Below are 14,105 nucleotides of genomic sequence, written 5' to 3' on the forward strand. Positions count from 1 at the left end.
TCTTGTAAATCGCAGTGCTACTATTACTTATTACGTTATTTGATAGGCTAAAATGGGCCCCACAAAGAAAGAAGATCGTACTTGGGTTGGATAGTTGGTTGTTCAAGTCAAGTTGTATGGCTTCTGGGCTGTGACCCAGTGCAATCACTATTTTAGTTTTTTTAATTTTTAAAGTTTGTTGGGAGACATTTATCTTGTCATAATTAAATTTTATAAAAATTACATAATCCCAAACACCCTCCAATCCAAAAAAAAAAAAAAAAAACTAGTAGGCGATAGAAAAACCGACTAGTGACAAACAAAACGAAAAGGTTTCACCGGGAGACCGGAGTTGTGCTCTTTGTTTCACCGGCGACGATCAAAGCAGATCCAGTTCATTTTACTTTCAGGTGTGTTCTCTGCATATGGATCCTCATCAGTCGATTTTATCAAAATTGGAGTTGTAATCATGCTTTGCTGTTTTCAATCCGATTCGCATTCATATGAATAATTTGATCTGATTTTGAAAGGAAAAATTTACTGATTGTGCGACGTTGTACGCTTTCCTAATTCTAATCGAGCATTAACGTGAATAGGGATTATATACAAGTCCTGATTGATTTTGTATAATATGATGTTGTTTATTTCACATCCTTCAGTACATTCGCTCGGATCTGGTCAGTAGACGTGAAGCTTCTATCAATTGTATTTAAGCATGGTGAGAGCTCCATTTTTTTTAATCGTAGTTACATTACACAGCAGTCTGTAGAATTGGGGCTTCAGTGATCAATGCCATACATCTATTAACTTGTTTGAATATATTAAAATGTTGAATATATCAAATTCTTGGGTTGAGTTAGATCGATCATGTTATACCAGAGGTATTTGCAAGCTGAGCAAATGTTATTCTGGTTTTATATGTTGTTTAGATAAACAACAATTGTTATATATACAGTTATATATGATGATGATGATGATGATCCTAATTACGCATGTCAAAGATTAGGATACCCATAATATCATTAATTGCCCACCTGATTTCTAGTATCACAACATCATTATTAGGTGATTTATACATCAAGATTACCCTTCCACTTTATTAATCACCACTGTGGCATTGTCAATTTGTCATCTATTTTATTTATAAAATCCCGCTAATCCCCCAAATGTCTCAAATTTAGGTAAAGCTGAAACAAACACCCTCTCATTTTTAGAAATCTTTAATGTTTACTACTTCCTAGTTAATATTTTTTAATCAACCCATGTCATACAACCTAGTAAGATAATTATGACTACAGATAATAACATTTTATTTTCTTTCTTGCAGATTCATTTTGTTCTCTTATTAAGCAGACAAGGAAAAGTTAGGTTGACAAAATGGTATTCACCTTATTCCCAGAAAGAACGAAGTAAGGTATGTTCTAAATAATAACAAAAACATTGAAAATTAGAATTTTTGAATTACCATGTGTAAATAAGAACAAGTAAATTGGAAGTAGTATATTTATGCATATAAGCTGAATAGATGAAAGTACGTTGTTATTTAAAGGTAATACGAGAACTTAGTGGGATGATTCTAACACGAGGACCCAAGCTTTGTAACTTTGTTGAATGGAAGGGATTTAAAGTTGTTTACAAGAGGTACTATTTATTTATTTATTTTTATTTTTCTCTATATAACTAATTAATTACATTCCACTTTCTCAGGTATGCCAGCCTCTACTTTTGTATGTGTATTAACCAACAAGACAATGAACTGGAGATCCTTGAAATTATTCAATATTTTGTCGAGACTCTTGATCGTTACTTTGGAAGTGTAACCCATTTAAACCCTAACAAATATACTAAATTACATTTTTAGTCCTTCTGTAAAGCTGTTTTTTTTCCCACTTTTGGTCCTTATTTGAGGTTTTTGTAACATTTTTGGGACCAAAAATGCAAAAAGCAGCTGTACTCTACTCAGGGACTAAAAAGTCATTTGGAAGTTTAACTTTGTTTTTGAACATTCGTTTGTCAGGTTTGTGAGCTAGACTTGATCTTCCATTTCCATAAGGTATGACATCATCCATGTCATCTGCCACGTGTACAAGTACAACCATGCTGACGTGGAATTTGTGGATACTTTGCAGGCTTATTATATACTGGATGAGATTTTAATTGCTGGTGAACTTCAGGAGTCAAGCAAGAAGGCGATTCACCGTATTATAGATGCACAAGTAAGAATTCTTCCATAGGACATTGGTGTTGATTGTATTTAAAATTCCGGTTTTGCCCCTGGTATCTGTTTTGCAGGATTTGCTAGTGGATGAAGCTAAAGAAAGAGCAAATAGCATTAGTGCTATAATGGCAAGGGTAGCTGAATGAACTGTTCATGTGATGGTGTCTACTAGATATAATATTATAACAATGTACTTTTATTTTTTTCTTTATTATAACATCACATCACATGTATGTATGTATTATTATTATTTTTAATCCGGATCTGTTGTCTGATCTATTTTCTTCAAAATGTCACCAATGTCAACTTAAATCTTGAAAATTGAATGAGCAATGTTTCATTGTTTAACAATCAAAAGATGGTTTGGAAAATTTTAAACAGGTAATGATGTATTTATATGTAAAGTGTTGTCAGTAAGGTCTGTTTCTTTTTTAGATTGTATAAACTGTTTGATGATACTAATTGACCATTTTATCATTATGTAACAAAATTCATATATGTTGAAATTTAATGCTTAATATATTAACCTTTTAAAGTAAAAAAAACATTATATATAGATATACCTATATGCTTCTACTAACTTATGCGATTATACTTTAAATTTGTTATCAACTTTATTCATGCATGCATCAAAATTGTTATGTAAAAATACGAGTTTTATGTAGAAAGTTTCATTATTTTGGGAAAGTTTCTGATAAAGTCTTAAATTATTTTTTTTTACAGAAAAGTCTGATTATTTAATTTTACATGATAATTTGTCATTTTCTGTTAAAATAAAAATAAAGACTTTTTTGTTAATTTGGACAAAATATTAAATAATTGGAACTTTTCTATTTAAAAAAAATCTTTAGGATTTTACCAAAATTTTTACTAATTAGCCAATTCAGAAATGATTTATATGCTTGGCCCAATCAAGTTGGATTTGGGCTACAATGATCTAGTATCAAAGTTGCAATGTTAGCCCAATTTAAAATTAGTTTTGGACTTCAGGTTATCGAACCGGAACCCGGAATTAAAAAACCGGGTTGCTTATTTTTAAAACTTGCAACACGACGTCGTGTCTTTTCATACTTGTTTCTACCTTCACACACAGTTATTCTCCTGTCTCTTTTCTTTCCCTCAAACGTCGACCCGTCCTCGCCGGCCGCCGCAGACCACAGCCGCATCTACAGCCTCCGATTCTCCTTCTTCTCATCTCGAAGTCTCGACTCTCAAATTCTTTTTCTCGCATCATCGACTCTCGACTCTCGCACACAGACACTTTCTTCGTCAGGTGTTCTGCTTCATTCTCACATCAGCTTCTTCTTTGGAATTCACTCAGTGCATCTTTCCGACTTCTGGTCCCTTGAATTCAGGTTCTCCTCCGCCTCTAACAACGTATTGAAACTACTCTCACTTTTTGAATTGTTTAGTGAGTATTTAGCAATGTAATTACTTCATTATCGTGTTAATGAGGTACTTATGCTTAATGTAATTGTGATTTTTTAACCGAAAATATTGACCAAAATTGAGGCATTTGTGTTCACGCGGACTATGGTTCAGAGAGTTCTAAATTAATTTATCTTCAAATCCTGTTTGGAGAACTTCTAGTTTACACTAATGAGCGATGTGGAATAGATTGCATATCTGCTTTGGTAGTTTACTTCCAAAATTGATGCTGTTCAAGTATTCTACAAACATTATATATGATTATTAATAAAATCATTTACTCCAAAATCATTATATATGCTGTTTACCTGTTTGATCCGTTTGTTCTTATTTCTCAGGAGGATTAAAAAACTGTCCGATATTTATGGCTACTGGCAAAGTCCGGACAAGTAGTTTCTCAAAGAACTTTTCAGCTGCACCTACCTCTTCTGTCCCTGGTCTCAAGTATGGACCAAATGGAACAATCTTTCTTTCATCAGGCATACCGGATCTTGATAGTAATCCCAATACCCCCTTTTTATATTTTATTAAAGCATCTAAACAAGTATGACAACAATTTCCTAATGGATGAATTGTTTCTGTAATATCTAGAGATTTTAGGTGGGGGATTCCATTTAGGAAGTCTGGTAATGATCATGGAAGACACTGAAGCACCTCATCATATGCTTTTGTTAAGGACTTTCATGTCTCAGGGACTAGTACACAACCAACCTGTTCTTTATGCAAGCCCAGTCAAAAACCCTAGAGCCTTTCTTGGAACCTTGCCAACTACTTTAGTCCCCAAAGATGACAAATCTCGTAACACTGATGCAGAACAGGTACTACTTTACTTTTTCCCATTTTGCCCTTAGGAACATGCATCTTTCTCTTCACAACTACAACTGTATTAATGTAAATTCTGCCTTTTTATGAGCTTGTAGAAGGATTTGCGGATTGCTTGGCAATATAAGAAGTACCTTGGGGAAAATAAGCAACATAACGAGGAGCGAGGTAATTTTGTATCTTTTTATCCATTGTGGGGATTTTTAGTATAAAAAGTAAACATCTTTTGTGTTGTGATAATGTGATGCAGATGGGAAAATAGAGTATTGCAATGAATTTGACCTAAGGAAGCCTATAGAGAAGCATTTGATAACGGGAAACCGTGTGGAGTGTTTTAGCCTTTTAGATTGTTCAAATCTTGCTGGATTCCGTGATAGTTGTTCAAAGTTCATATCTCAATTTCCAAAGTACTGATGTTATTATTAGTAGTGGATTGATCTTATTAAACTTAAAAGTGGTCTTCTTCATTGACTCTTACACCTAATTTTCATAATTCTAATCAGGTATGATGGAAATATCACAAGTGCAGGAAGAATTGCTATCCAATCATTTTGTGCTCCACAATGTGACTACTATGACAAGGTAAATAACCATGTATTGGATAAGTCTGTGTTTGTCAGACTAGCTGAAAAGCTAGCTTTTGCCTGATAAGAAACAACCCCACAAGTTTAATCGATAAGCTATGTTAGACAGCTTTTTAAAAAGCTAACTTATAAGCTATTTTAATGGTCTCATCAAACACTACATTGCAATAGCTTAAATATAGACATGATGCACTTTTCTTTTGACTATATATATATATATATATATATATATATATATATATATATCATCTTAATGATATTGTAGGAATGGGATATGCTTTCCTTCATTAGATCATTAAAAAGCATGGTTCGCTCCTCAAATACAGTTGCTTTTCTAACCTTCCCACCTTCTCTTTTATCACCGTCAATGTCAAAAAGATTGCAACATTTAGCTGATGCCTTATTATCCGTTAAAGCAATTCCAGGTATAAAAAATGTCTTTTTTTTTTGGTATAAATTTCTTTTTTTGTAGCATAATTTAACAAATAAAACTAAAACAGATGAGGACAAGGAGCTTGCAACTCTCCTAACTGGTTACCAGGATATGCTTGGGCTTCTAAGTATACATAAAGTTTCACGTTTCAACACACAGGTACAAAATGACACTATTGTTTCTTTTATTAATTTATATAGAATAAATTGCATTTTTGGTCCCTGAGTATAGCTGATTTTTGCAATTTTGGGTCTTGCAATCTTGGTCCTTGAGGTTTTTGGGTCCTTGTTTTAAGAAAGTGACTATATTTTTGGGACCAAAATTGCAAAAGTCAGCTATATTCAGGGGCCAAAAATAGTCATTATAAGGGACCAAAAATGTTACTAGAATCTCAAAAGAGGGCTGAAATTGCAAGAGAAATCTTTTAAGGACCAAAATTGCAAAAATCAGCTATTTTCAGGGACAAAAAATAGTCTTTTAATTGAAAAAGGGAACAAAAATGTTACTAGAATCTCAAAATAGGACTGAAATTGCAAGAGTAAACTTTTAAGGACCAAAAATGCAAAAATCAGCTATTTTCAGGGACCAAAAAAGTAAGTTGCTTGCTATTTCTTATTTTAACATTTGCATGATGTATGGTTTTGTGTGTATGAAGGTCCCTGTAATTCTAGATGCAACGACTTACTCCATAAAGCTGCAAAAACGAAGATCATTGGTTTTAGAGTGTTTAAATCAAGCGCCTGTTGATGGCTCAAGTGGGAGTTCTTATGGTACTTCTGCTAGTTGTGGCTCCTCTTCAAAGGCTGGTGCCCTTGATTTTTGATGGTTCGCTTGTTTTTGTGTGTAGGTGGTAACCACATTGATTAAATTAATTGCTCACTAACTTTTGATTAATGAAATGTTAGTTTATTCGCGAAATCAGTTGTCAGTTATGTAGAATCCAAGAACACTTGTTATGGAGAACATATATATTATATGCTTATTATTTTTGTAACATCCTGAAAATAAGATAAAGGAGTCGACATATGAGCGACCTGAATCCATATAACTTTCTAAGAAACTTTTTTCTGTGTAAAAAAGGTTATTTCTTCTCTATGTCAACAATTTCCCTAAATCCTTCCTTAAACAAAACAACATCAACAAATGATTACTATTGTCAATACGATTAAAAATAGCCAACCATGCCTTAGGTAGGAGAGGTAAGTCAGGTTGGATCCGTATGGAGTTTGTGTTCAAACTTTGTGTTGAAAAACTAATAATGGTAGTTATTGTGAGATAGATTTAAACAAAAAATTTATTAAAAAGTTGAGAACTTTATGTTGCACGGATTATTAAAAAAAATTACCACTGGTTCAGTTGTCCGGATGATTAGAATTCCTATATTTATATTCTTTGAATTCCAAATTTAATTACATAGACATAATTAAAGTTAATTAACACGTAATATTCTAATTTAATTACGAGTGGTTTGGTAATATTACGTCTTACGAGTTATTATTATCTTTTACAATATTAAACGCTCAATACAAGTTTTAGAATAATGTATGTTGATTCAACCAATCATCTTAATTCTTTATCTAATTGAACTTGCAATCACTAGTGAATTAACAACACAATATCTTAGTTGTGGACTTATTGTACCAAATACATAAATGAAACTCGTCTCCATCTATAGTTAATGAATTATTACTTTAAGAACAAAACAATAATTGAAATTGCTTGGAATAAAAACATTAATCAAAATATGGTCATCCTAACATCCTAAGTGTCCAAAAGTAATTTCAAGGAGTTGGACCTTCCATCTCACTTATGAAATATATAAAAATCATACTATCCAATGTAAAATAAACTAACAAACATAAAAACATAAAAACTAATGATGCATGATAATCTTGGAAGCGATGAATTAATGTAACTCTTGAACTTGGGGAAGAAGATGATCCAAAAGAATGATGATCTTTAATGGTTGAAAGATGTTGGACTTTATGATTAGGGCCTTGGATTCAAAACATATTGGAAGAAAATGGGGTTGGAAGAGCTTTGGAAGTGATTTGGGACTTCAAAAAGTGATGACAAATCATAGAAAATGATGACAAATTATAGAGGGGGTTGTTCTTTACTGATTAGGATTGATTATCCTTTATATGGAAGCCGAAAACCGAATTTACAAAACTATTTTTACCATTAGTGTTAGCTCGATAAGTCAGCCAGAGCCCACCCAGGCATTCGATAACTATGATGAAGTTATGTAAAAAAAATCTCTGCTTACGACTATTCTTTTGTAACATTCCAAAATTTCAGAATAAATTTTTCATTTTTAAAATAGAATAAAAACTCATTTTATTAAAGTTATATTCAGTCAAACCAATTGTTCATAAACCATAATTAAAAATCAGAGTTATAAGGAAGATAATGCGAAATCTCGAATCATAAAACTATTGATGTGTGTGTACAGTTCCGCCTTCGCAATTCATTAAGTACCTTAAAACATTTAATCCACAACTGGAAGCGCAAAGCTTAAATAATGAGTTCCCCAAAATATCACATACACCATAACATAATAATCAACTTTGGGTTATCAGCAACCCTGGGACTATCAGTAGTCTTGAGGACTATTACCAGTCCTAAATATCACATACAACATCACAATATAAACAGCTATGGGTTATCGGCAACTTTGGGACTATCATCAATCCTATGGGCTCACGACGGTACTATAAGTTATCAGCAACCCAACGGACTATCATCTGTCATGTAGTTATCAACAACTTAGATACATACATAACAATAATCAACAAATAAGACTCGGCTAGTCTAGCATGCACACCACTATGATATAGGTAATACAGTGAGAAGACTCACCTAAACGAAGAGCTAAAATCTACTACTCAAAGTCCCACAGAATTAACCACACGAACCCCCTAAACCGAGCACAAGCTAAACCGAGCACAAGCTAAACCTCATACTATAGCTTAATACCCCTCAAATTTTGACCAAAAGTCAAAGTGGTCAAAAGTCAACGATCAATGGACAAAGTCAACCCCCAGCCGACACCCACATTGTGACTACCCATTGGTCACGTCGTGGTAGCTTCATGAGAAAACAATAACAGTGACACCAATCGCTACGTCGTGGCAAGCAAATTGCCACGTCATAAAAACTAAACTCTCACAGCTTAATGGGTTAAGCCCTTAACCCTTCAATCCACCTAATCATACTTTCCAGAAGGCTTTCATACTTCTATTCTAACATAAAAATTGTAGCTTTACTTACATGCATGTCCAATGCAAGTCTAGAACTCAAACCATGTCAAAATGGTTAAATGAGACCAAAATCTCATGCATGGAACTCAATATACAATCAAACTTTAGATCCAAAAGGTATACATACCAAGGGATCAAGGTGAGCTATAAAGTTGGAAACTTTATCTCTTCTAACCAACTCAAACTCGTATATGAGCCAAGAAATGCAATAAATCCTAGATCTATGAAGAAAGAACCAAAAAGGTGGAAGTTTTATACCTTCCCAAGCTCCTCAAGATGTAGGAGGTTCAAGATTTGAAGTGATACACTTTTCCAATTAGCAAGCACTCCTTCTCCTTTTTCTTCAAGGGCTAAAATCACCACAAAGTCAAAATGAAGGCAATGGTTTCTTGGAAGGTGAAAGGGAGGTGATGGAGGTTGAGGGTGTGCAAACCCTATCCCTCACTCCCCTTAAATAAGGGCACAAACCCCGAAATTAAGGTTAAGTCTTCTAGCGGCGCCACGTTTTAACCATAGGCTTGTTACGTTGTGACACACAAGACTATTGCGTGCTTATACAACTATTGTCATGTCGTGGTAACCCATGTATGACGTCGTGGCACATGATTTTCCCAAAAATCCCATCTTTAATCCCATTAAATGTTTAGCTAATTCACTCTAGAAAATGGATGTTACATCCCTTAGGCTAATCGGTCCAACCACCAAACTGGCCAATTTGATCACTCACATGATCAGATGATACCTTTGGATCTTTTTAGGGTTTATTTTATACCAATAGTCACATTAACATGTTTCCTATGAAATTAAAATATGGGGCATATATTAGTGGTTATTATGATAATCACCATATTTAAATTTAGTGTTTTCATTAAAAAAACTAACCTGATGTAATGGGTTCAAAAAACACATTATAATCATGTTGGTTGAGGTCTTTATGTAGATAATGTGATATGTGTTTTTTTTTTACATATACGATGTTTAACAAATTTTGCTAGTGGTACACTTACCTTGAGACCCTTTTCAGAGTGAAGGATAGACTTGTGAATTACAGATGATTTCGGGTTTGGGTCTGATTTCCATATCATGCGTGTAATATTTTTACGTTGTTTGTCCTTAATGATTATTGATATATTGGTATTTATGACGTTGTAACAGTATAATTATACCTTTTGCAACTTTTCCCTAGTTTTTTTGAAGTTTTGATGCTTTTTCTTTTTTAGTTTTTTAATAAGTAAGGGGTTATGAATTTTTATTAAAATTTGTTTAGATGTTTTTGTTTAAACCAGGACTACTCATTCGGTTTTCCATATCTAACCTACTATTTTGATATGTGTTTAAGTTAGTAACCAATAAGGACATTTAAAAGATTGTTAGACTTTATGTTTGAAATAGTAATTTCACTTTATATTTGTTTCTTATATTATTTGTGATGCTATCATGCACTCTTTTGACAACTTGTTATTATTACTAAAAGTTTTGATGTTTTAGGACATTTTCATTATATATATATATATATATATATATATATATATATATATATATATATATAATTAAAAAGGTTTTCAATATATTTCTAATCAATAACTCTTTCAAACTACCCTACTTATATGAGGGTATTCATCCATCATAGGCATTCAATCACCATGATGAATTATGTAAAAAAATCATTTTCTCTTTAAGCAATCTTCAATTGTAGTTGAATCTCATTAAACTCATAAGTTTTAATATGAGTTGATGACATGACACTTAATAGAATAGGGAGTATAGAGTTTAATATATAGAATTATATAATGAGTGTAATGATGATGTCACAATTAATTGAACTCATATGAGTTCAATATTTGAGATGGTCTTAGGCTAAACGATTCACTATCCACTTAAGCGTGCAGTTAGGCCACTCACATCATCTTGTTGATACCCCTAAGCTTTCTGACTAATTTTTATACTTTAGTATGGAAAGTCATAATATGATTTTTTTTTCTTTGACATAAAAATATATGGCAAGTCCTACTTGTTTTGATGGTGAGATTAATGCAACTTTGAGAGGGTTTTGAGAGTCGGATATTCGTGAGGGAAGTGATTAATTGTAGAGTGTCTCATCTAAGTAAATTGATTTGATGTTGTGGGTTCTGAAAAGAAATTGTACGTTATCATGTAGAGGAAGCGATTTAGTGGGTTTTGCAACATCTCAAAATATGTTTCTATCTTAGTTTGGCATTTATAATTGCTCGGTTATGGTTCTCATTGGAATATAAGATCTATTCTTTTTTTCATGTACAATATCACCTCCATAGTAGTCACAAGGGCGGACCTTAGTATCACGGGGTAGGCCTTTTACCCTCAAATTTTTAGTCACAGTGAAATTCTTTTGGTATGATACATTATTTTTCCGGCATGGTACTTCTAAAACTTAATTATGTGTGGTACCCCTTATATATTGTGATGGGTGTGTCACGCCACTTAGCCACTTATAGTAGAACACCTAAATCTATGTTTTGTTAGCATTAGTTTTTGTTCAGTTTTTACATATTCATTTGGAATAATATTGTTCGCCGTCTCATATGACCATAATTTTTTAATTTGTTCAAATTGTTCTCCTCAATAGGCCGTTCGTGTGTTTACTTAGGACCGTGAACGTTTTTTTGGTATTAAATCTCAACTCAAGATGCAAACTAACATAATCAAAGTTTTACTTGTAACATATTGGAAAAGCAAGGTGGGGATTGCAATAAATCCCAATTATTGGACTCTTTGATGCAATAAGTAAAATACCAATTCCATGAAATTGAAGCATGAAAATACACATTGGCGGGATATACAACACGTACCATAGACTTCCACTTAATAAATGGAGGCAAACATGGAGCCTCGAAATCACCAAGAACCCATCGTCTATATCGCATCATGGTTCTTAACCTTCACTCCTGTTTTCTTTCCAACTCTCTCCTTTCCATGCACGAATCCCAGATCTCACTTTCTCTCACTAGATCTCCACCTCCCTGCATGACTCTGTAAATTAAACAAGAATGTCATCTGAATCAGCTCCAAAAACAATACTCATTACTGGTGCAGCAGGATTCATAGCTTCCCATGTCACCAAGCGTCTTGTGTCGAACTACCCAAATTACAAGATTGTTGCTCTCGACAAGCTTAACTATTGCTCGAGTCTCAAGAATCTTCAGCCATGTTTCACATCTTCAAACTTCAAGTTTGTCAAGGCAGATATCGCAAGTTCAGATCTCATCAACTACCTATTGGATGCAGAAGAAATCGACACGATTATGCACTTTGCAGCTGAAACCCATGTAGATAATTCGTTCGGAAACTCGTTTGAGTTCACTACAAACAACATTTATGGAACCCATGTGTTGTTAGAAGCTTGCAAGGTCACTAGACGCATCAATCGGTTCATTCATGTGAGTACAGATGAGGTCTACGGCGAATCGGATTTAGAGACAGATATAGGGAACCCTGAGGCGTCGCAATTACTTCCCACGAATCCCTATTCCGCTACAAAAGCTGGTGCAGAAATGTTGGTGATGGCGTACCATAGATCTTATGGGCTGCCGATCATCACAACAAGAGGAAACAACGTTTATGGCCCAAACCAGTTCCCTGAGAAGCTCATACCCAAGTTTGTTTTGCTCGCGATGAGGGGTGACCCTTTGCCAATTCATGGCAACGGATCGAATGTGAGAAGCTATTTGTTTTGTGGGGATGTCGCGGAGGCGTTTGATGTGATACTTCATAAAGGCGTGATCGGACATGTTTATAACATCGGGACAAAGAAGGAGAGAAGTGTGGTGGATGTAGCTAGAGATATCTGTAATCTTTTCGGGTTTGATATCGAAAAAGCATTACATTTTGTAAATGATAGGCCATTCAACGATAAACGATACTTCTTGGATGATCAAAAGCTCAAGAAACTAGGGTGGGAGGAAAGGACTCCATGGGAAGCTGGGTTAAGGATGACCATCGCATGGTATCGTGAGAACCCTGATTGGTGGGGCAACGTCGGGCATGCGCTTCACCCTCATCCTCGGATCTCAATGAGTGTTCCATCACATACCGAGGAAGAGTTCTTGATGATGCAGTATACAACTTCGGGGATCTCGAAAAGCGAGCTTAAGTTCATGATCTATGGCCGAACGGGTTGGATAGGAGGACTCTTGGGAAAAATATGCATGGAGAAGGGGATCCCTTATGCCTATGGGCGAGGAAAGCTTGAAGATCGAAAGATGTTGTTAAACGATATACGTAGTCTACGACCTACGCATGTGATCAACGCGGCTGGTGTAACAGGAAGGCCTAATGTGGATTGGTGCGAAACACATAAGCTCGAAACCATTAGAACAAACGTCGTTGGAACCCTAAATTTAGCCGACGTTTGCCACCAAGAAGGTATTTATCTGATGAACTTCGCTACCGGGTGCATATTTCAATACGATAAAGATCATGCTCAGGGTTCAGGGCGCGGATTCAAGGAAGAAGATGAACCTAATTTCACAGGGTCGTTCTACTCCAAGACAAAGGCTATGGTAATTATTACCACAACTTTTAGTTAAATGACTTTATATATAAGAAATCCATGAAGGGTCTTTATATATATAATAATCGATTCTGTTTTTTCTTGAATGTTCAGGTGGAGGAGATGTTAAGGGAATACGACAATGTTTGCTCGTTAAGATTAAGGATGCCGATATCATCAGATCTAAGCAACATGCGGAACTTTATAACAAAGATCACGCGTTACAGTAAGGTGGTGAACATACCCAACAGTATGAGTGTACTAGACGAGCTCCTACCGATATCAATAGAGATGGCTAAGAGGAAATGCAAAGGGGTTTGGAACTTCACAAACCCAGGTATTGTGAGCCACAATGAGATCCTGGAATTGTACAAAGAATACATAGACCCTAAATTCAAATGGGTTAACTTTAACTTAGAAGAACAAGCCAAAGTGATAATAGCTCCAAGAAGCAACAATGAGTTGGATGCTTCTAAGCTCAAGAAAGAGTTCCCAGAGTTGTTGTCTATAAAAGATTCTATTATCAAGCATGTCTTTGAACCCAACAAAAGAGTTAAATGATGGCTACAACCCGAACTCGGGTTGAGCCAAGCCATTGAAAATGTCTGTGAGATCTCAGACTCGCCTTTTATCGAGTGACCTAGAAGAAAACGAAAGATAAGGCGCCTAAACTCCTCTCTCTGGAAACAACGTTTGCATGTATATGCCGATCCATTATTTGTTAATTTCACGAGGTAAAATTTATATTTCTTTCGTAGGGGTTTATGTGGATACGATGAATGAGAAGCTAGTAAGGTTACTTCGTCACGTTTATAACATACAAGAAGCACCTTTTTACACTTAATGGAAT

General features: G+C 34.6%; 3 protein-coding genes across 4 annotated transcripts; all 3 read left to right on the plus strand.

Moving 5' to 3' along the window:
* The first annotated feature begins 230 nt into the window (after positions 1-230).
* LOC111899341 (AP-1 complex subunit sigma-2) lies at positions 231-2,488 on the plus strand. Its single transcript, XM_023895190.3, has 8 exons — positions 231-389; positions 639-697; positions 1,307-1,393; positions 1,529-1,620; positions 1,687-1,795; positions 1,997-2,032; positions 2,109-2,195; positions 2,272-2,488. Exons 2-8 carry the CDS (start codon positions 695-697, stop codon positions 2,341-2,343), a joined length of 486 nt encoding a protein of 161 aa, XP_023750958.1. The 5' UTR covers positions 231-389; positions 639-694; the 3' UTR covers positions 2,344-2,488.
* A 769-nt stretch (positions 2,489-3,257) lies between these two features.
* On the plus strand, positions 3,258-6,458 carry LOC111899332 (elongator complex protein 4). Of its 2 annotated transcripts, none has more exons than XM_052764584.1 (9): positions 3,258-3,574; positions 3,964-4,122; positions 4,217-4,443; positions 4,546-4,615; positions 4,698-4,854; positions 4,951-5,029; positions 5,297-5,456; positions 5,532-5,623; positions 6,120-6,458. In XM_052764584.1, the coding sequence occupies exons 2-9, from the start codon at positions 3,990-3,992 to the stop codon at positions 6,285-6,287; spliced, it is 1,086 nt and encodes a 361-aa protein (XP_052620544.1). In that variant the 5' UTR covers positions 3,258-3,574; positions 3,964-3,989; the 3' UTR covers positions 6,288-6,458. The 2 variants fall into 2 exon arrangements, with proteins under 2 accessions (XP_052620544.1, XP_052620543.1); XM_052764583.1 differs by having other exon boundaries at positions 3,258-3,552.
* Positions 6,459-11,753: 5,295 nt separating this feature from the next.
* LOC111899551 (trifunctional UDP-glucose 4,6-dehydratase/UDP-4-keto-6-deoxy-D-glucose 3,5-epimerase/UDP-4-keto-L-rhamnose-reductase RHM3) lies at positions 11,754-13,816 on the plus strand. Its single transcript, XM_023895395.1, has 2 exons — positions 11,754-13,265; positions 13,370-13,816. The coding sequence occupies exons 1-2, from the start codon at positions 11,754-11,756 to the stop codon at positions 13,814-13,816; spliced, it is 1,959 nt and encodes a 652-aa protein (XP_023751163.1).
* Positions 13,817-14,105: the final 289 nt, after the last annotated feature.

Source organism: Lactuca sativa, chromosome 6 (genome assembly GCF_002870075.4).
Source record: "Lactuca sativa cultivar Salinas chromosome 6, Lsat_Salinas_v11, whole genome shotgun sequence".
NCBI classification, from domain to species: Eukaryota; Viridiplantae; Streptophyta; class Magnoliopsida; order Asterales; family Asteraceae; genus Lactuca; species Lactuca sativa.

Bases quoted from the DNA above. Each gene is read 5' to 3' on its own strand.
- LOC111899341 (XM_023895190.3), top strand. The intron at 1,621-1,686 runs GTACTATTTATT...CCACTTTCTCAG, and splicing joins TTTAAAGTTGTTTACAAGAG to GTATGCCAGCCTCTACTTTT. The intron at 1,796-1,996 runs GTAACCCATTTA...TTCGTTTGTCAG, and splicing joins TTGATCGTTACTTTGGAAGT to GTTTGTGAGCTAGACTTGAT.
- LOC111899332 (XM_052764584.1), top strand. From the start codon at position 3,990: ATGGCTACTGGCAAAGTCCGGACAAGTAGTTTCTCAAAGAACTTTTCA. The intron at 4,616-4,697 runs GTAATTTTGTAT...AATGTGATGCAG, and splicing joins GCAACATAACGAGGAGCGAG to ATGGGAAAATAGAGTATTGC. The intron at 5,030-5,296 runs GTAAATAACCAT...ATGATATTGTAG, and splicing joins AATGTGACTACTATGACAAG to GAATGGGATATGCTTTCCTT.
- LOC111899551 (XM_023895395.1), top strand. From the start codon at position 11,754: ATGTCATCTGAATCAGCTCCAAAAACAATACTCATTACTGGTGCAGCA. The intron at 13,266-13,369 runs GTAATTATTACC...TTGAATGTTCAG, and splicing joins ACTCCAAGACAAAGGCTATG to GTGGAGGAGATGTTAAGGGA.